A 21,845-nucleotide genomic window follows, 5' to 3' on the forward strand; every position below is an offset into this window, starting at 1 on the left:
TGTTGCAACTTAAGTGACTAAATTAATTTTGATTTTGTTAAACAGAGATCTCATAAAATGTCTCAAACACTTTTAGAATTTTCATATTTTTACCTAACAGTCTGAATAGACAGTAAATCATTTTACTTGTGTAAATTGACAGTGTACATAAATCCTCACTTGACAGAAAAAAAATCGTGAAGTAATCCTAAAAGATAAAACAGTGGGACAAATACTGTAGGTATGCACATCCCTCTGTCTCACTATTTGTAAACTGGCACTAGTAGTTGCAAACCAATAAAGGTTTAATTTGGGATCATTCATTCATTTTCTGAACCCACTTATTCCAATACAAGGTCATGGGGGGTCTGGAACCTATCCAGGGAGCAATGGACATAATTATTTCAAAATTAAATGATCTGTTCCTGTAAGTCAGCTATGCTCTGCTGGGTTATCCATCTGAAAATAGTCCCCAGTGGGCAGCAAAAAGTTCTAAATAACCCTTCTGCTATTATCTTGTGGTAAGAAACAGGTAAGATGTTGGATTTCAAAAAATACAAAAATTACAAATGCTACCAATATCCATTGGAGCTGAGTCAAGTCCATAGTTATCAACTTGGTAGCATTTGCCAATACAGAGTACTTAACTTGGATCAGATTTTCTCTGTGAAATGAATGAGTGGAAGAGGTTTGAGATGCCACCAACAATCCAATAGAAAATCTGAAGGTCTTTATTTCAGAACATCTCTGTTTAAATATCTCGACAATATGTACATCTCTCCACTATTCTGTGGTGTTCGTAGGTGACAAGATAGACATTATTTAGAAAAGCCTGTAATGAGTCTTATATTAAGCACAGGAAGCAAAGCTGGAGAGTCTGGTGTTGTTTTGGTCTAATGAACTCAAAATGGAAACTTTCACTCTGAATAGAAAATGTAAATTTTAGTGAAAACGCCATAAAGCACATTGCCCAAAGAACTCCGTCCTTACTATGAAATGTGCTACAGGCACCATTCTGGTATGTGACCTCTGCCAACAAACACCCCTGCCATAAGAGAAGGAAACAATAGTTGTGAAAATATAGACAAGACTCTTGAGAGTGAGATATATGCTGCCCCCCACAATAATGTTGGAAGTGGAAATTGGAGGTTACAAACCAAAATAGTTAAATCTCCCAGAATAGTCCAGGGACAAGTTGATCTGAATCTAATGAAAACATTTTTTTTTTTTTTTTATTTGAGCAGTGCAGTCCTTTTAAATCCTTCGTGTTACTGTGGCTTTAGCAAGGAGAAATGAGGAAAATTTTGGTAATACTTGTTCTGACTTGGTTCAGACAATGCTATGTCTCAAGTAAAATATTGATCCGTAAGGTGCTAACTGGGAAATATGCACGTTTATCCAATCTTTAACTATTTCATATGAAATTTATAGTATATTTGTAGGATTTGTTTTACGTTTCAGGTTTTATTACCGTATGTTTCCATCTGGTATTGAATCAGTTTTATACCATTCTGAGTCACTAGTGGGCAGCCTGAACCTATCTTGTTATAATTTGAGAGCTGTAGTGTCTGCTCAAATGTATAGCCCAAACATAGTGGTTGTTTACATGTTGTAATTTTCGCAGTGACCTGTAGATGGTGCACAAAATGTTTGCATACAGGTCATTAACACAAGATAGACTTGTACAGTAACTGCCTTTTTTAACCATTTGTGTTCCTGAAACTGAGTCAAGAATATACTTTGGTGCCTTCCTAAGACATAATTTTACAATGTTTAGTAATGCATGCAATAAATATGATTTATACCCTACTGCATAATTTAAAAGTATGAATGGGGCAGTAGACCGGAACATTAATCCCAGGCTTGAAGTACTTCAGTTTTGAAATTGTAATATTTTGGTGTGTTTGTTTTGGTTAAACATAAATAGTCTTACTGTTAGTAATGCTCTTTCTAAATTCTGATTGAAATTATTTCATGTGTCAAGCTCATCTGAGATGGTAATGTTTCTCTGGTCACATGAAGCGTTTTGTGATGTTACTGTTTAGGGAGCATACCTTAATTAATCTGCATCACCACACCTCTGCATGGAGTAAATATTATGGATATTTAACATTATGTAAACAAAAAATTCAAATGACGAATTGATATATCTGAAAGTTGAGTCTTGCAAGTCCATATCACAGACTGTGTGACATAGTAGTTAAGGCTTTGGACTCCAGACCCTGAGGTTGTGGGTTCAAATCCTGTTACCTATAGTGTGTGGCCATGAGCAAATCACTTCACCTATTTGTGATCACAATTGATTACATTTTTTTTTTTTTTTTTTTTTCCAATTGATCTCAAATGTTTTAGGCCACCTTCTATAAAAGCATCCGGCAAAATAAGTAAATGTATCACCCAGCTACAGTACCATTGTAAATTCCATCTCTGACAAAATCTTTTAAGGTATTTTTGTTTTATTGTTGGTGTGTTTTTTTTGACTTTATGAATTAGTTCAGTTTTCTGCCTTTTTGTTTGCCATTACTTTATGTTCTTGTAGATATGACAGACCTTTGTCACTAGATGTCACTGTTCAAAAACACAAGTGTACAGAAATAGATAAAAAAAAATACACTCTTTCTGTGATTGTAGCTTTATTTTGACCACTGGAAGCTGTGCTTCAAGACGCTGTGGTTAATTCCATGAAGTATCAGTCCACTATTTTCAGTAAGGCTGTCATTTAAGATCCTATTGTCCAAGTGTTTGAACTGTTTTTATTTTACACTGTTCAATTTCTCTTATATTTGAAATTATTGTGTGGCAGGAAATTAACTGTGGTATTATAATATCTTTAGTAGGAAATTGCCCTCAAAGTCAAGCTTTTGTTTTGATGCCTGTTGCATAATTTACTGTACTTGTTTTAGAGAGCATGTGCTGCAACTACTTAGTGAACTGTGTATAACTGGGGATAGTAACTTGGGGGGCAGGAGATGTAGTATGTTAGGTATGGTTTAATCACAGGTTGTTAGTTCCAGCAGTAAATATTAGTTAAGTGTCCAACGAATGCTTAAGCTATTAATGGATTTGCTCAGTTGGCAACCTTGATGCTGGACCAAAATTTCATGTAACATGTAATGGCATAAACTTTTGCAAGACCGGTACAGCAACACAGTCACCTTCAAAAGCAATTGGAACATCTTCCAAATAAAATAACTTTTTTTTTTCTTTGCAGTAAGTTGTTTTTATTTTTCTTGTGATGTCTGTGAGACTTAAAAGCACACCAGAAGGTGACATATTGCTGGTATAGATCAAACCTAACCTGACAAATTAAACTGCTATAGTTAGGGCAGTTAGCTTTTGCATATGCATTTTCTGAAAACAAAGTATACCTGCATCCTTTTAGAATTTTTTTTTTTTATTATTTATTTATTTATTTATTTATTTGGGTGGGGTGATGTGTAGTTGGATGACTGCTGAATCTTCACATGTAAAGCAAGATCCCCAAATGTGAGACTGGGATTCATGAAAGAATAAATAACCTGATCAACGTACATGTTGTGAATCAGCATTGTTCTCATGTGATGTTTGTGAGCATATTCTTATGCTGCTCTTACATCAAATGCATGTGTACAGTTGAAGTCAGAGGTGTACATTTACTTAGGGTGAATTCTTTAAAACTTGCTTAATAACCACTGCACAGTTGTTATACTAACAAACTATAAATTGGACATATTGTTTAAGACCTCTACTTTGTACAGGGCAAAAGTAATTTTTTCCAACAATGTTCACAGGCAGGTTGTTTCATTTTTTTATTGACTATTTCACAATTCCAGCCTAGAACAGCTCCTTTATTACCAGCTGTTTCTTTATCTATAAAGACACTTGTTAGACTTGCATGGTTAACAATAGAAGACTGAACTTGCATCAATGAAGCATTCTCCCTGTTCTAGTGGGACTTAATAAATTTTCTTTATATCGTGTCTCTCACATTCTTATAATGTTTCACAAATATCTCTGAGCACAGAAAAGGATATAATAAATACTAGATACAAACTAATGTCAAACATTAAACACAAAATAAAAGATAAATGCCTGAAACACAAAGTTATGAATTAGAAACCATAACCGGTAAGAAGACCATCACCAAATAATTCATCATTTGTGATTCCCTAAATCCTGAGAATCTGAAAATGGAAAATGAACTGAGAAAAAAAGGATAACGATGCCTGTGTAAGTTAAATGACTACCTGAACAGATGTCTTTTAAATTGAAGAACCAAGTAGAGTCAGCCGAATTAATTTCTATTCATTTGTAATTTTGCAATGTTAACTTTTATTGCTTGATGTTATTCTGTTTGTTTCAACAAAAATTTGGAATGCCAGATGTCTTTTAAAAAAACAATTGTTTATTTCACAGATTTGTGAAGTAGGTACCGGTGCGTAATATTTTGTAAAAATTAAAATCTCATTCATTACAAACCAAAATTGTACAGTATTTCTATCTATGTAATGAGAGAGAGCACCGTACATAATGGGTTTTAAATAAAAGGCAAGTATAAAACTGAACAAATGTGTCAAAAAGCAGCCTTTACAAGAAGTGTAGCTGTTGCAAACTTGGATCCCAGCCACACCACAGATATTAGTTGAGAAATGGGGTATCGGATAGACTAGATCACAAGTTGTAGTCCTGTGTAGGCAACCATATGTAAAATAGTTAAATAAATAAATAGACATTCCCAATTCTTATAAAACAAACCTCCATTGTTTAAAATGATCTTAGTATGTGATATTGTGAATAGTAAGCATTAGGATAATTTATAAATATGACACAAAAAAACTGGATCTAGTTTATTAACACTGATAAATTCAACTCTCAGATTTATCCTACATCATTAAAGCAATTTCTAATATGTATATTTAATTTATAAAATAGATTGATTTCACAAATTTCCAGAATGTAAAAAGGATTTGAAAGAAAACAAAAAATGGCATAATGTTGGCAGGGTTGTAAACTACTTAATCTATGAAATATTCCTGCAGCTACATGTAATACATTTATAATGACTATTAAAAAATTAAGCTTCACCCTCATGTGTGTACTATGTTCTTTTTAAATAATAGTTACAGCACTGCTTGCTTTTTAAAACTTACCACTTTCTTCTCTTCACCATATAAAGCATTCATGCTACTTGTGCATTAAAATGTTAATTCCACTTAACCTTGTTAACAACATCATTTTGAGGTGTGACATTCTTGTTATATCTAGTCTCCTTTCAGTTTCTTTGTCTGTGAGATATTAACTTTCAAGATTAGTATGCATTCTTCACAATACCTGCACATTGTGCCACTGACTAGGATAAAACCTGAGAGTATTCAAAAAGATCCTTATTCTGTCTAGACCTACCAGACATGCCATTTGGTGATTATAGCCAAAGAGTTTTCTTTTGTTTTCTTTTCATTAGACCACAGCACTTAGAGACTTTTGGGAATAAATGTTTAGTTGCATTCTTCAGAAATTGACTTTTGTGATGAGATTGCAGGTAAGAAGTCCTTCTGATGACTCTTCCATGCAGCGCATGCTTGTGTAAACAACAAGGTTCAGTGGCTTGTGGCCAAACCTTCCTGCACGTTCTTTGAAGTGATTTGGGTTTCCACATTATGAATGGGCTACAAGCAGTTCTATATGAGATGTTCTTGGTCTTCTTGATCTTACCTTGTCTTCAAATGATCCCCTAAACTTCCATTTCTTAATGACATTTTGGATAGTGGACATTGGAAGGAGGAAACATTTAGATAGTGTTTTATTATCTTCCTCTGATTTGTATGACGAAATTATATTTACTTTCAGGTCCGTAGTCAGTTGCTTAAAGAGCCCTTTGCTTTTAAATGTAAGCACCCAGAGAGGTTTAAATAGTCAGAAAAATTTATAAAGTTGTGGAATTGTCTTTTTCCAACAGAATTAACTGTTTAGATCTTAATCAAAGTTCTAACTGTAATGTATCAAAGTGGAAGAATGGCCACTCTATTAGAGCCCTACAGACTAAATATTAAATAGATCTATTGCATACTGATGTATTATGGAGTCAAACTCCACAAGCCATGGTTTGCATTTTTATTATGCGCCATGTTTAACTATACTGTAGCGTTTACATTTGGGTAGTTCATCAAAACTTGGCTTTTAAGGGACCATGATGTCAATAATTGATATGACATAAAATGTTTCACTTGTTCATTTTTGCAAGTAGTCTTTATAGTAGAGAGAATATTTTTAATGATTATGAGCCTTCATGTACCAATTCATCTCTAATTGCTTTTCTGTTTTCTATTTTGCAGGTTCAGGTGGCTCTTTCAACGTTTCGGGCTCTAGTGATATGTTCATGGGGATGCAAGGATTAAATGGGGACTCATACCCAGCATCACAAGTAAGTTATTTCTTTTTGTTTTTGTTTTGTTCTGCTACAAGCTACTAATTCTCCATGGTTTAGGGGTGGAAAACTGTCTGACCTCTGAAATAAATTAACTAAAATATGGGTCAGTTCGTGTTAGACTAAAGGTATTGTCAGAATTGACTTTAAAAACTTATCATCCACTGTGATAAAATATCCAATTCTGTTAAGCTTATATAGCATGTCTAAAGAACGTAATAGGAAGGAGAGCAGAATGGAGCAAGCTAGTGGGAGGGAAAAAAACCTAGTTTTTCCTCCCTATGATATTGTGGTCCAACAGTAAAGGATTTTGGGTACTTGATTATTTTCAAAGAGCGACTGCTAGATCCAGCTGAATGGGTTGTACTCTTAAGTGGATAAGACTAAAGAAAGGGCATTTACCATTTGTTTTAAGATGCTGGGTTTTCAGCAGAATGAGGAGCTGAAAAAGTTATTTAAAATGACGGCCCTAAGTGATTAAGAGATCATTTATTTTCTTATGAACATTAGTCATTTCTGTGGGTGCTTAAAGAAGGAATATCAGAAAAACACGTACTACTTTTGAAGTGTTATGGCATGTGTATATATACATTATGAACCAGCTTATTTGCTGATTGAATACATTTTCCATTGACAGTAGTGGTAGGGCTGCAAAGTGCATAAGGTGTATGATAGATCACAACAAAATGGGCCAACGGTTAACCTTTCAAAAGTTGGCCGATCAGACTTTAAATAATCAGATGTTTTTATGATGTGCTTAAATTAACAGAGGATAGTTTATATACCCACATACCCATTTATGTTTACTCAGTAGTAGGAGACCAGGGGCTGATGTGATGTTCAGAGCAGCACTATCAATGCACTGCTGTTTCTTTTTTCATGAAATCTCCCTGTTGTAGGTGTAGTTCACAACCAGGAAACACATTCAAATAGGATTGAGCTTTTATGTTGATGTTCATATAATTCATTAGTCAAGAAACTTGTCTTCAATTCAAAAACTCAGTCCCATTTGAACATGTTTCCTGTTCGTGCACTACTCTCGGTTTTTACAGAGGTATTTTTTATTTAACTTTTTATCAAAAATAATAATAAATCTACATTTATATAGCACTTTTCTCACTACTCAAAGTGCTTTTTGTAAACTCTACGCAGGGAGGACCCACGACGCGAATCAATTTCTCCTTACTGTGAAACAGCAACACTACCATGTATGTGTTTTTTCTTTTCCATTGTGAGGATATAACTGGATGACCCGATATGTGGATTATGTGAGAACTTTAGGATAACTGTAACTTGAGATTTATTTCATGGATGTTTTTGGTATTGTTTGCTGTTGTCTATCCTTGGTGACCATAGACTCCCATTCTATGAGAAAACTTTTATCTCCACTTCTCCATGAAAACATTCCAGTAACATTTTTTCCTCAGCCTTCACTACAAATGTTGAAGAAGGCTGACACAGCCCCCCTTAGCCGGCAGAATCAGGCTTTATTGTACGGCACACATACAGACTCAATTCAGATGACTTGAGCCCTAAGCCATAGGCATCTCTTACATTTATTACAATTGTTATCATAAAAGCCATTATTCATCCTCCTCTGACTCCTGTCATTTCACTGCTGTAATCTTACCTCTAATTAATTCTACCAGTATTTCTTAACTGAGGGGGTGTTAAAACCACTCTGTGTCCATCATTTCTGTTTGACAAGGCCTCATTCCCTACTAGCTCAGCGTTTGCTACCGTTACTTACAGCCAAAGAGTTAACATTCTCTTTCTAAGTGAGGGGCCCATCTTTCTCCGGCATGTCTAAACTTTGGTTTAATGAAGTAGAGGTGGTTTCTAGCTCATACAGAATAATAAAAATATGTAGGCATAAGTCTTTTTAATCCCGACTCTTCCATCTTAATGCTTAGTAAAATATAAGCACATGAGAAAAGTAGACACTATAATACTTTTTTAATACATATAGATTACCAATTTTAAGAATACATTTTTCTATACAAACAGCATGGAGGTAGTAACATAAAGGAATACTTCACCCTAAAACACTGACCAGGCAGTAGAGAAACAAGCCAGGGCCATCTGTGTTCCTCCAGCTTGGTTAGGCTCATTTATAGCATGTTATTCTTTAATTTTAAACTTACCTTTCATTATGTTCTAGAAATTGGTTTCTTGTAATATTTACACATTTTTTTTATTTCAGTCCCTTTACAATATTATTGCCCTTATTGGAAACTTCTTTGTTGTTACAGTTACTTGTTTTAGTTGTCTGGCATTATTTTAGTGCATTATCCGTGACTGATTTAAATCCTTTTGTATAAAATGCAGTTGTTCACACTACACCCAGGTATTATTTATGAGTTTTTATTTTTTCTTTATTTTTTTTTGGTTGGTGTGTGTGCTTCCTTTTGATTGGTGTTCCCCCTTCCTCTTGACTGTGTCATTAATGTATAGTATATGCTAATCTAGTGTAATAACAGTAATTTTAGAAAGTGTTTGCTGATATAATATTGAAAATATTCTTACAGCTTGACACAACAATTTTTTGGCAAAATGTTTTTCAGAAAAATGACCGGTTACAGTTCACGGTTTCTATTTGTCTCTTGTTAATCAATTGAATTTGATGATCACTTCCTTCAAGAGTGATGTGTGTATGTCACAGGATGATGGCCGGTTTCACAAACTCTGTCATTTGATGCACTCAGATTATATAAGAGCCTTCCATGCTAATCTTTCTTATTTTAGTGTACAGTTTTTGACAAATTAAAATCAGAGGATTATTTTAGTGTAATATTTTCTTTTTGGTAAATGCTCATTCCCCTGTGGTGTTTTTATCATTTTCTACAGGCAGAGTCTCTTGGTCAGGCTGTTGCTCCTGGTGGCTACACAGACAGACTGAGCGCAAGTCGACTTTACAGCCCCCGAGAGGTCAGGGTAAGAAGAATATGTGAGAAATGATGTTTGAGACATCAAACATCAGAATAAGAGAGAGTGTCAATTTCTTTTAATCATATACTATTTAAAAAAAAAAAAAAAAACTAAGTCATTTACCAAGTAAATGTTTCATCTTGGGCGGCACGGTGGCGCAGTGGGTAGCGCTGCTGCCTCGCAGTTGTGAGACCTGGGGACCTGGGTTTGCTTCCCGGGTCCTCCCTGCGTGGAGTTTGCATGTTCTCCCCGTGTCTGCGTGGGTTTCCTCCGGGCGCTCTGGTTTCCTCCCACAGTCCAAAGGCATGCCGGTTAGGTGGATTGGCAATTCTAAATTGGCCCTTGTGGATGCTTGGTGTGTGGGTGTGTTTGTGTGTGTCCTGTGGTGGGTTGGCGCCCTGCCCGGGATTGGTTCCTGCCTTGTGCCCTGTGTTGGCTGGGGTTGGCTCCAGCAGACCCCCGTGACCCTGTGTTCAGATTCAGCGGGTTGGAGAATGGATGGATGTTTCACCTTAGGTTTCCATTGTCCTAGCAGTGCTTCTAAATATGTAAATCTTGTTTAATCAAAAAACTAAACAGTAGGCTATGTCTGTATTTGGTATTATGTTTAAAAGTAATTCACTTTAACTTGTAAGAGACATGACATTATGAATTCGCTTCTTTATAATTCAGTATGTTAATGCAATTTCCAATTATGATTAGGAGAACTGCGTGCTTGGCAGTAGAAAGGCACTTGTGTTTTTTTTGAAGTGCAGAAGTAGATGGCATACATCCTTTTATATGTGAATTAATTTTGGATAAATTTTTGCAAATTTTGTAATTCTTCAATGTTTTTGTATTTATCATAAAATAATCATTTCTGGTGTCATCGTTATATCTTGCCTAATCAGAATAACAACAAGATAATAATCTTGTTAAGCATTACTGTAGAAACTATAGAAAGAATAATTAGCAAACTCTAGTATTCTGAGAAATTCTTTAGAAGCAGTTGTGTAACCAAGTCATATATTGTACCCCATTTAGAAGAAAGTCATAAACAAAATTACAGGGTGTCTTTATGGCTTTAGTCAGTTTATGGAACTCTTGGACCTTGTTTGCTCTGGTTTTATCAGTCTATATTATTTATTGAACCCTTTATCAGATGTTTTGTTAAATATTTTATAAAGGTCATTTGTGATCTATTCTAACACGATATATTTAATATATGAACAAAATGCTTCATGTAGTAGGAAGTCACCCTGTAATCCCTTGCCCCTCCATCTTTAAAAGGAAACTTCAAACTTCTTCAGATGATCATATTAAATGCTCAAATATATATTTAAAATTTAAAAATACTGAAGGCCATCATGTTGGATTAGAAGTAAGAACTGCAGTGTCAGACATGGTCAGCTTTGTAATGTGCTTTCAGTTTTTATTTGTGAGAGCCCTTTTTCTAGCTAACTGACTCAGCAATGACATTCATATCTCTGTTGACTCTTCCTATGAAAAAAGTAGATGGATTGGAACAACATGGGGTGGTCATGAGGCCTCTGGAAAGGGTTCTGTGGTGTTCTCGATATTTTTGCAAGAAGATGAAGGTCCAAGTGCTTCCTGTTTTTCTATATGGTTGCATCAGGTAGATTCCATCCAGTAACCTGAGATGAAGACTGGACTCTTTTGGTACTGTGTCTGTTCCATACCACTAGTTTGACTTTGAGTCCTGAATGAGGCACATTAACTGCACTGTGGTGGAACATCCGTCTATGGCACCATGGCCATGTGGCGCGATTCCCCTGAGGGTGATCCAACTCACAGGAACCTCATTGCTGAGGACCCGAGCGGCTGCACCAGGCCAAGGAGATGCCTATGTAACACCAGATAGATGGTCATTTCTGGAGGGTGGGACTGGACTGCATGTCTACCTGGAGATTTGCCAAATGTGATTCTGAGGCGTTTCGTCATGTGGTGGGTGTGGCAACGCGCTGTACCCAGTGTATGCTCCCCAACCTGACCTTACTTCATTCAGGCCTCTCACTACTGCTTTGACTGATGAGGTTACTGAGAAATCTGTATATTTCCCCATGTTCCCCTAGGCTTTCTATAGGTACTCCAGTCTTTTCCCACATGGCAGAGAAGTGCACATCAGCTGAATAAACAATTCAGAATAACCCTAGAAATTTGATTCTGTTCATCTGGACAAAGTTTTTAAGTGGGAGAAATATTTCGAGACTTATCCAAGTCTCTTCCTCAGTCTCAATTGACTGCAGGTTTCCCCAACCTTATAAACAGTACCTTTGCTTAATCACAGAGACTAGCACCATTGACAAAGGGCCAGTTGATCAGTGATATGCAAATTGTCCACTGATTAGTAGACGTGTGAACCATTCATAGAGGGTTGAGGAATGGCTGCAATCACAGCATTGTAAGATGGCGACAGATGTACCCTTAGGCCCCCTCCTCTGTTCAGAGATGGTCGTTCCTTTTTCACGTAAATGGCCTCCTTGATTTCTCTCTCAAACCAGCGCTCCTCCCTGTCCAGGATGTGCACCTCTTCATCTTTAAAGGAGTGACCACTATCCTGTAGATGTAAATAGACTGCGGAGTCCTGGCCTGACGAGGAAGCTCTTCTGTGTTGTGACATGCGCTTAGCCAGTGGCTGCTTGGTTTCCCCGATGTACAATTCACGGCACTCCTCCTGGCACTTAACTGCATAAACTATGTTACTCTGTTTGTGCCGTGGGACCCGATCCTTGGGATGGACCAATTTTTGGCGTAGCATGTTTTGGGGTTTGAAAGCCACTGAGACCCGGTGTTTCGAGAAAATGCGCCTCAGCTGTTCCGATATTCCTGACACATACGGGATCACTAAGGGTTTTCGCTTAGGCAGTGGATGTCCTTCTCTCATGAATCGCTTGGAGCGTTCTTTAGGTGTCCTCCCTGCTTTGACAAAGGACCAGCTGGGATATCCACATTTACTCAGGGCCTTTTTAACGTGGTGTTCTTCTGCTTCCCTGGCCTCTGAGTCTGTGGGAATGGTGTTAGCTCTGTGTTGTTGTCTTACAATGCTGTGATTGCAGCCATTCCTCAACCCTCTATGAATGGTTCACACGTCTACTAATCAGTGGACAATTTGCATATCACTGATCAACTGGCCCTTTGTCAATGGTGCTAGTCTCTGTGATTAAGCAAAGGTACTGTTTATAAGGTTGGGGAAACCTGCAGACAATTGAGACTGAGGAAGAGACTTGGATAAGTCTCGAAATATTTCTCCCACTTAAAAACTTTGTCCAGATGAACAGAATCAAATTTCTAGGATTTCCTTACCTGGATTATTGAGCATGCATCGAGAAATTCAGAATAACCCCCGAATAACGGAGTGTGTGTGTATACAAGTGTAGTCTGTAACTCGTATTTAGTTCAGCCCTCACTCCTGTCTTATGCCTACTGTTACAAGTTACTTTACTGCCCTTAATGGGTGGGGAAGGTACATTTAGATTAAGGGGGGATTTTTCTTCACACACATTAAGCATCTTTCTTTTTTGTATTGGTAAGAATAACAAAGTGTTATAAGTTTCTTAATGTAATTGAATGTTAAGTTTAACTACGTAAATTTAATGTTTTGAATATTACTGGATAGATTTAATGAGGTGTGTGTCTTGACTTTCTTTGCAGGCCAATGGAGGCTGGCAGGATGCGGCCACGCCCACTTCTCTGACATCACCAGGAAGTGATCACTCTGACAACTCCAACTAGCTGCCCCTTACCTCCAGTTGGCTTGGAGTGCATTTTATATTTGGGGTTGGGGGCAGAATGTGTATTATTTTTGATTTTTTTTTTTTGTTTGTTTGTTTGTTTCTTTTCCTTGTTTTCAGCTTTAGACCAATAGAAAAAAAAAAAGCGAGAACGAACGAGAGAGAGAGAGAGAGAGAGGGAGAGCACTCAAATTGTTCCTTTTTAAGTGTTGACCTTTTCAAACTGCCACATGTGAAGAGACGATATGTATCTTGTGCATAAATGACCTGCTGTTCCATCTCGGCTTTCAATTTTCAGCCCTCTTTAAAAAGCAGGGGTGCATTTAATTGTTAACTACTGTACTCGCATTGTCTGTTGTTAATTGACAATTGTTTTAAAAAAAAAAAAAAAAAAGTAGAGGAGCTCATTTTGTTCAATGGAAAATTAGCAATGAGATGGATCTGCTCTTTTCGTCTCTCTGTAGCCTGAGTCATTGTGCGAGAGCCCTTGTGTGTATGAGATGTAGTTTTGTAAATACAATAGTGTTTGGGACAGAGGAAGCACAGTACTACCATGTCTGTAGCCTCAGTAACGAGATTTCTTCTCCAGTACTTATTACCTCAAATCAGCTCATCCAAAATGACAGACCGGGGTGTTTAACTATCCAGAGTGCCAACTTCTCACAGATGAAAACACTGATTTGTTCCTTTAGTTAATTTAATTTTTTAAGACCCTTGTACTAGCCAAGTGAATTATATACTCCAGTTTAGTGTCGCTTCAAAATTAGTTACTAAAGTGTTTATTTAATGGCTGTTTAGGAGTGAGGGCCTGCTATTCCCACATTTTTATGATTTTTTTTTTTGTTCTCAAATTAAAGGGTAGCTAATTGATTAAATGTGTTAAAATATTTTAAGATTGCAGAGCAGCGTTACACATATACATGAGATCAAGTAGTGAAATCTTAACTCTATGATTAGTTTGTTACAATATTAAAGAATATTTTACTTTTATGTATTTTCTTCCTAGACGCCTATGCCAATTTATGTATTTGAGTGCCATTTTCTTTCTGAGAATGGGCAACTATTGGAGAGTTTTAACACTTGTAACCAAGTTTGGGGTCTGTTGTGCAATTTCTCTGTGTGCGGATGTGTGCGTGTGCGTGTGCATGCATGTGAGTGTGATACTGTGATCACACAATGACATCTTGTCTGACAGTGTGCTGATGACATCCTGTACAGTTCTACCTCCAAGTAGCTGAAATAAACTCACTTTTCAACAACTTGGTGGCTTGTCTTAACTTTTACTGTTACTTTATTTAATTTTTTTCTTTACAATTCTGATCAAGGCCAGAGCAGCATAGCCTTTAGCCTGTGGTAGACACAAGGCAGTCAAAACACACTTCTAGCTACGGTGCTCAAATTAGGTTTTTTAGGACCAATACCAATCCATAGATGTCGTGTTACTGGAATGGGAAATGATTTATTTATCTTTTTAATGGTGGTGTTTAATTATAACAATACCAATGAAATACTATACACCACAGTTTTTACCTGCTCATTTTTATAAACAAAATGAAATTCTGGACGCTCATTGTCCAGTGACCTTAAAAATACAAAAATTAAATCCCTTAAAATATATAATTTAACTAATAAAATATGTACGGACTATTTACCTGTAATACATATGCAATTAAAGAAAATAAAATGATTCCCATACTTATAGCTTTCATACTGTTTAATTCCTTCTGTAATGTACTTATCCAAAACAGCTTAATTTCAAAAAAGTAGTTTTCACCTTTTGTCTATCAAAAATATATATACTGTATATATATATTCTCACACAGTAATTAATTGATTGTTGCCAGTTAAACATTGCTTAAATGTAAATATACATGCACTTATTGGTTTTAATAACTTTTAATCATTAATTGCACTACAGCTTTTTTGCTGTCGAAATGTGCATCTACTAAATTTATACATATTTTTTTTTTTTCTCCCTCCTGTGTACCAGCTAGTCCAGGGGTCTCCACTTCCGGTCCTAGAGCACTGCAGTGGCTGCCGATTTTCATTCTACCGTGTTTCTTAATTAGCGACCCATTTTTGCTGGGTAATTAACTTTTTTCCCTTAATTTTAATTGACTTGTTTTTTTAAGATTCAGTCCTCAGTTTCACTTTTTTTTTTTCTCCTTAAATGTCCCCCAAACACAAATGATATGTGAAGTGAGCCAACAGATGACCAGCTGATTCGGAGCCCAAACCTTCACCCGATTTCACTCCAACCAATTTCTTCATTAGAAGCCAATTCTTTAACTCTTTCGAGGCAGGTGTTGACTTATAACATCATACAGGCGTGTCTTCCCACAGCTGCCAGCTGCTATATGGATGCATTCAGCACTACAATCAGTTGGAGACCAATCCGCTGGTGCTGGTATATCATTTTTGTTTTCATTCTTCAGGGGCCTCATGTATTAATGGTGCGTACTCCCGTTTCCATGCTCAAATCGCGATGTATAAAACCTAAACTTGGCGTAAAGCCACGCACATTTTCACGCCAGCTCAAACCATAGCGTATGCAAGTTCTCTGCTCTATTTTGCTAACTGCCGGCACCCAGCGTCAAAGCAGTGTTCCTGTGTGGTTTCCCTTTAGTTTTTAGATTCACATCCCTGACGCGGCTTTATCAAATGCACTGAAATTAATTGCATATTGTTTATTATTTTAAGGCATCTCATTGTAATCAACCTGTAACCATATAATGGTGCACCGAATGGCCAAACTATTCTAAATACCATCACTGCTTTAGTGTTGTTATTCCCAGTGCACCACTGAGTATTTATTTAGCCCACTGTATCTGAGTGTGGAATCACAGCTGTACAGCATCTGATCGGATTATCGGTATACAGCATCAAGCACGCGCTGTCTCAGCCACGCTGCCTATTTGAACTGCTCCCATACGGCAAACGCTTCAGAGCCTTTCCTGTACTGCCCTCGCGGTTCAGAAACCGTTTCATCCCAAGTGCTCTAAACGTACTCAATCAGTCCATCAATTGTTCCTGATAGAACAGTTTGTACTTATAAGTATAATCACCTCACTGTAAACTTGCACTACAGTTATAATATTGCACAACCTGATCCACTTTATAAAGCGCGTATTTACACATGATGAAAACTGGCTTCTAAGTCGATTTAGATTTCCAAGCGCTATCTTGGAGCTCTTGATATCATTTTGAAGATGAAATGCAGTAAAGCATGTTTATTACATTTTATACAGATAAGTTTTAAACTTCATTAAAATAATGCCGCCCTGTTCAGGGATTGTTCCTGCCTCGCGCTGTATTCTTGCTGGGACTGGCGCAACACTGGATGGATAGATGGATGGAATAATTAAACATGTACTACGAAAATATTTCAATGTTTCATAAAAGTTTAGAAGAATCGGCGTTCTAAGCTTACAGATGGCTTGGCATCTATTACAGAGCTGATCATGTGGCAATTGGTTACATGGAGAAAGAAAAGGAAGGACAGGAATAGGAGGTTAGTACATTTGAGAGAGACAGAACTGCTGCAATAAATTATTTCATCGAAGGTCGCGCACAGTGCAACAAGTATCTTGCGGGAGGCAGGAACAAACAGGGTGTCAGCTCATCGCTAGTACTGCGCCACCATGTCCCCATGTTTAATACGTGCTGTAATTCCTATCATGAGAATGATATCAAGTATACATCTTAACCCTTAAATCGCCCAAACTGGCTATAGTCGGTTCCCAATGCAATTTGCCAGCACGCAGGGGCGGAGTATTTTAGTCGACGTACATTCATTGAATGCTGCAACTGGCTATATAGTTGCATCACAGAGCAATTTGCCAGCACGCTGGAGCTGATCAGTCAGTGCCATATATTCATTGAGCAGCCAGCTCATGACCACTGCTGACCCCAACAGCACTGCAGCATCACTGTCTCAGGGATTCAGCTACTGCACTAGACTAGCCTGCCAGCGTCAGCATTTACAGGTGGTGCAATGGTAGTGCTGCACCTGTAAGGAGATTAGGGGTTTGCTTCCTGGGTCCTCCCTGTGTGGAGAGCGCTTTGAGTAGTGAGAAAAGCACAATATAAATGTAAAGAATTATTATTACCTCTGTGTGCTTGCGTGCAGCTGGCTCAGTGATTTATTGAATTTCATCAATGGCGTCTGTTGCACCTTGTATATATATATACAGTAATAACTGATTGTTGCATTAGTTTTTTTTTTTAGTTTTTACAGTTCATTGGCAGTGTGTAAAATGATCAGTGTTGCAGTAATTGTGATGCTCTTTGCATGAAAAAAAACGTGTTCGATTAAAATTTCACATTTTCTTTGTGAATTGTAACATTAACTTAAAGTGCAGCAAAAAAGTATTTGGCGTCCAGGGGTGCATTAACCCCCAAGTATGTGGTGGTTTAAAATTGTTCAGAGAGCTGAAATATCACGAATGTAATGTATTCTGTGTCCTGTCGGTGGAAGAGAAAGCCCGTTTTAAGAAGCATGTAGTGATTCACACACACAGAGCACATAGAAGAACACATACAAAACAAAGCATTTAACATGCTACTTTAGTTACGATGGTATCTGAGAAACTAGTAAATTAAACAATTTTAAGATGAAGTTTATCATCTTCTTTAATGACAAAATAAATTACGTGATTAAAGTTGACTTTTGGGCATTTTTTTCAACTGTGTCCCCATTTTATTTTTCTTTTCTCTGTACCCTAATACACTTCCATATGACACTGATGGTGGGATACGACTCGCCTTTTCACGCCGACTTTGATATTTGACAACTTTTTTATTTCGACTTTGTGAATTTGAGCTTTCGAGTTTCTTTGACACTCTGTCACTCGATCAACTTCCTTTTGTTGTTTATATCTCTGTTTAAACCAACAAATTGTATGTTTTTCCTTGCTTTCACTTGGTATTTGCTGAAATTTTTCAATTTTCCCCCGTGCTTTTGCCATTGCCTTTTCACTGAATGCTGAGCTTAAGGACTATTTATATTGATTTGTTTATTCAAAGAGGTGTAATTCTGGGAGGAGTTGGGGTGGGGCAGCAGGTGCTTGCACCTGCGTTACTTTTCGCTCTGAACGTGGAAGTTGGCGAACGCACAGATTTATGCGTATTTATTAAAGAACCATCAACAACGTATCAAATTAATAATGTATTGAACAATTATTATAAAAAATAAGGTTAAATAAATTGGACTCTGCAGCTGCTTGAATAAAAAAAAAGTACCACTTCCAGTCAGCAGAAATAACTCAAACGTTAATAGAAATCTACATTTTGTACCTAATACTTGTAAGCAAAATGTGGTTGACCTAAGTGAAAGCGTACTCAAGTCATTGCGTTTTCATATACACACACACAGACAGACCTAATTCCAAAAATAGTATTTTCGGACTCGGGAAGTCTAAAACCTCGAGATTCATCAAAATGTCAAAATTGAATTTTTGGATGATTGCAGTACTTTCCCTACGAGAAAGTAAATCGGACTCCAGTAGGTGTAAAATGTCTCAATTCATCATCACTTCACTTTTTTTAATACGATATTAACGTTTACTGTATATCTGGTAAAGTCTGCCTTGCTGCTCTCTGTTTTCAGTGAAAAAAAAAAAAACTGAGCCCACTTTGCTACTGTACTACTTTGCGTAAAGGAGCCCTATGACTAAATTGCCATTAAGCTTAGAAAAGCAGATCCTGAAAAAAAATCATTTTTTGTCATTGGCCAATTTGCTCATTCCTGAAGTTGTCTTTTCTGCTGAAAATTGTCCAATTTTGATTAGAGCATCACTACTTCTAGCCAAAGGACCTGTGAAACCACAAAGAAGGTTTAGTGAGCTTATAGTCTTTTGAATTCCTCTATCTGGAGGCAGCAACAGTGCCATTCACTGTTGAATTGGTTTAGTGATCTGTACAAATTACAAAACTGCCAATCCTTCAAATAGTCTATGAAGTTATGGGTGAAATTAAAATAACAAAATGCCATCATCAAGTGGAGAAGCATCCTTTCCCACCAGTCTTCTATGTATAGATGACATGAATCAGGATTTCATTAATCTGGTGGCTGATAGCCTTCATACCCAAAATAATTCCGACCATACATTTTATGGCTTGATTGTGTTTTATTTTTTTTCTCCCTTTTACTGAAATAACTGTGGTGTTAATGCCTTTTATTTTTGATAGATAGATACTTTATTAATCCCAGGGGGAAATTCACAAATTTAAATGATAAACTACTGTATATCTTTTTATTTTAAAAGATTTGTATTATCTGGTCACCTCCCAGTGGAGGTTACACTGTTGCTTGGTCTCCCCTTTATTTAATAGTATATTTTTAGTATTGACCATGTTTTAAAAATATTATCATATTTATACACCATAAACTTTAAATGATTGGACTGATGATATTGAAGTAGAGGTCAACAAGTCAAGTGCTGCTGGCACAAGGACTCTTTAAAGATCAAAAGGTTCACATTGCGCACCTGCGGTATGACCGCACTCTGGTTCACCGTGGCCTGTCTGTGAGTACATTTAAAGTGTTAGAAAAGACTCCTTTGTTGAGATATTATAAAGTGTTATCTGTTACAGCCAGCTGCAGGAGATTGGGTTTGAACTCTGGTTCAGATATTCGTTTTATGGAGTGTGCAGGGTCTCGCCGTCAGCTTTTCCTCTGGTCATTCCTTCAGTGACCCCAATCCAGGCATTTTAGGCAGCACTAGTTCCCTTTTCAGGATTGGTTCCTGGCTTGTGCCCAGGTTTTCTGGGACAGGCTTCATTTCCACCCTCCACCTCACTCCCAGGTAGGTAATCATCAGTTTGACTGAGTGGAATTTCATAACGATGGAAGCAGGTAGTAATACTTGAAGGTTTATTTTTCAAATTAGAACATGCCCTCCATGTAAACTTTTAAAATGTGGTACATTTTCAAAATGATACAAAATTTTAAAATGTTAATATACATGAGAAATCTAGGAGTCCTGTTATGGTAGACCACCAGGACCCACTCTAGTTTGCCTATTAGACAAAGAGTGGAGTGGAGGATACAATTATCTAAGTGCTCCACAAGGCTGATTCTCACTTGGACAAACCTGGTAGCCCTGTGAGGATTGCTTTTGATTTCTCCAGTGCCTTCAATACCATCCAGACATCCCTATTAAGGGGTAAGTTCATAGATATGCAGGTGGATGAGTGTATGGTGTCCTGGATAATGGACTATCTGTTGGGCAGTCCGCAGTTTGTGACACTCGATGTGTCTGTGATACAGATCTGAGCAATGCTGGAGCACCAGAAGGAACAGTCATCTCATTTTCTCTTCACTTTATATGCTTTAGACTATAAATATAACGCCGTGTGTAGAGTTCACACTATTACATGGCATACGGACAAAAGCGGAAATGTGCTTACGCAAAAAAATTCCAGATGCATAAATCTGTGCGTACAGTACGCAAACTTCCACGTTCTTCCGCTACATAAATCCCGGTCAGCATGAAAAGTAACGCACGTGCACGCGCCTGCTGTCCCGCCCCAACTCCTCTCAGAATTACGTCTCTTTGAATAAGCAGTTCAATATAAATAGCCCTTAAGCTCAGCCTTCTGTGAAAAGACAATGGGAAAAGCACAGGGGAAAATAGAAGAATTTCAGCGAATACCAAGTGGAGGCAATGAAAAACGTTCTATTTGTTGGTTTAAACAGAGGTATAATCAACAAAAGAAAGTTGATTGAGTGACAGACTCTCAGAAACTCGAAAGCTCAAATTCACAAAGTTGCACCGTGCCCGAAATAAAAAAAGAAGTTGTCACGTATCAATGTCGCCGTCAAAAGGTGAGTTGTAGCACACCGTCTGAGTGTCATATGAAAGCTTATTAGGGTACAAACAAAAAAAAAAAAAAAAATAGGCACACTGTGGGGGGAAAAAAGCACAAAATGTCAACTTTAATCTCGAAATTTCCACTTTAATCACGTAGTTTATTTTGTCATTAACGTAGAACATCATAAACTTCATCTTAAAATCGTTTAATTTACTAGTTTCTCAAATCCCATCATAACTAAAGTAGCACGTTAAATGCTGTGTTTTGTATGTGTTCTTCTATGTGCTCTATTTGTGTGAATCACTACGTGCTTCTGGATTTTCTCTTCCTTTGACAGGACACAGAATCCATTACATTCGTGATATTACAGCTCTCTGAATAATTAAAATACTGAGATGTATACGTGATATCATTTTCATGATGATAGGAATGAAAGCATGTTATTAAACATGGGAACACGGTGGCGCAGTGATTGTTCATGTCTCACGCAAGATGCGCGACCTTCGATGAAATACTTTATTGTAGCAGTACTGTCTCTTTCAAACGTACTAACCCCTAATTCCTGTCCTTCCTTTTCTTTCTCCAAGTTCCCAATCGCCACCCAATCAGCTCTGTAATAGACGTTAAGCCATCTGTAAGCTTAGAACTCCAATTCTTCAAAACTTTTAAGGAACACTGAAATATCTTTGTAGTACATGTTTAATTATTCTATCCATCTATCCTTCCAGTGTCGTGCCAGCAAAAGCAAGAATACAGTGCAAGGCAGAAACTGAGTGCAAACTCCTCGCTAGCACTGCGGCACCGTGTCCTGGCATGTTTAATTATTAACAATATAGATTATTTAAAGGAAGTTAAAGTTTTATCTGTATAATATAATAAACATATTTTGCTGCATTTCACCTTAAAAATACCGTCATCATATGTAAAAATGCACTTTTATAAAGTGGCACAGGTTGTGCAATATTATAACTGTAGTGCAAGTTTACAGT

At 37.1% G+C, this 21,845-nt stretch overlaps 1 protein-coding gene across 2 annotated transcripts in view; it reads left to right on the top strand.

Annotated features, from left to right (window-relative positions):
* pbx2 (pre-B-cell leukemia homeobox 2) overlaps positions 1-14,300 on the top strand; it is a 44,697-nt gene extending 30,397 nt beyond the window's left edge. Inside the window, exons 7-9 of one of the 2 annotated variants that reach the window (XM_028801704.2) lie at positions 6,291-6,379; positions 9,230-9,310; positions 12,962-14,300. In XM_028801704.2, coding sequence (XP_028657537.1) covers positions 6,291-6,379; positions 9,230-9,310; positions 12,962-13,042 — 251 coding nt within the window. In that variant the 3' untranslated portion in view covers positions 13,043-14,300. Of the gene's footprint in view, positions 1-6,290; positions 6,380-9,229; positions 9,317-12,961 lie in introns of both variants that reach the window. The other variant, XM_028801695.2, reaches the window with a different exon arrangement.
* Positions 14,301-21,845: the final 7,545 nt, after the last annotated feature.

The sequence above is a fragment of the Erpetoichthys calabaricus genome, chromosome 1, assembly GCF_900747795.2.
Source record: "Erpetoichthys calabaricus chromosome 1, fErpCal1.3, whole genome shotgun sequence".
NCBI lineage: Eukaryota > Metazoa > Chordata > Cladistia > Polypteriformes > Polypteridae > Erpetoichthys > Erpetoichthys calabaricus.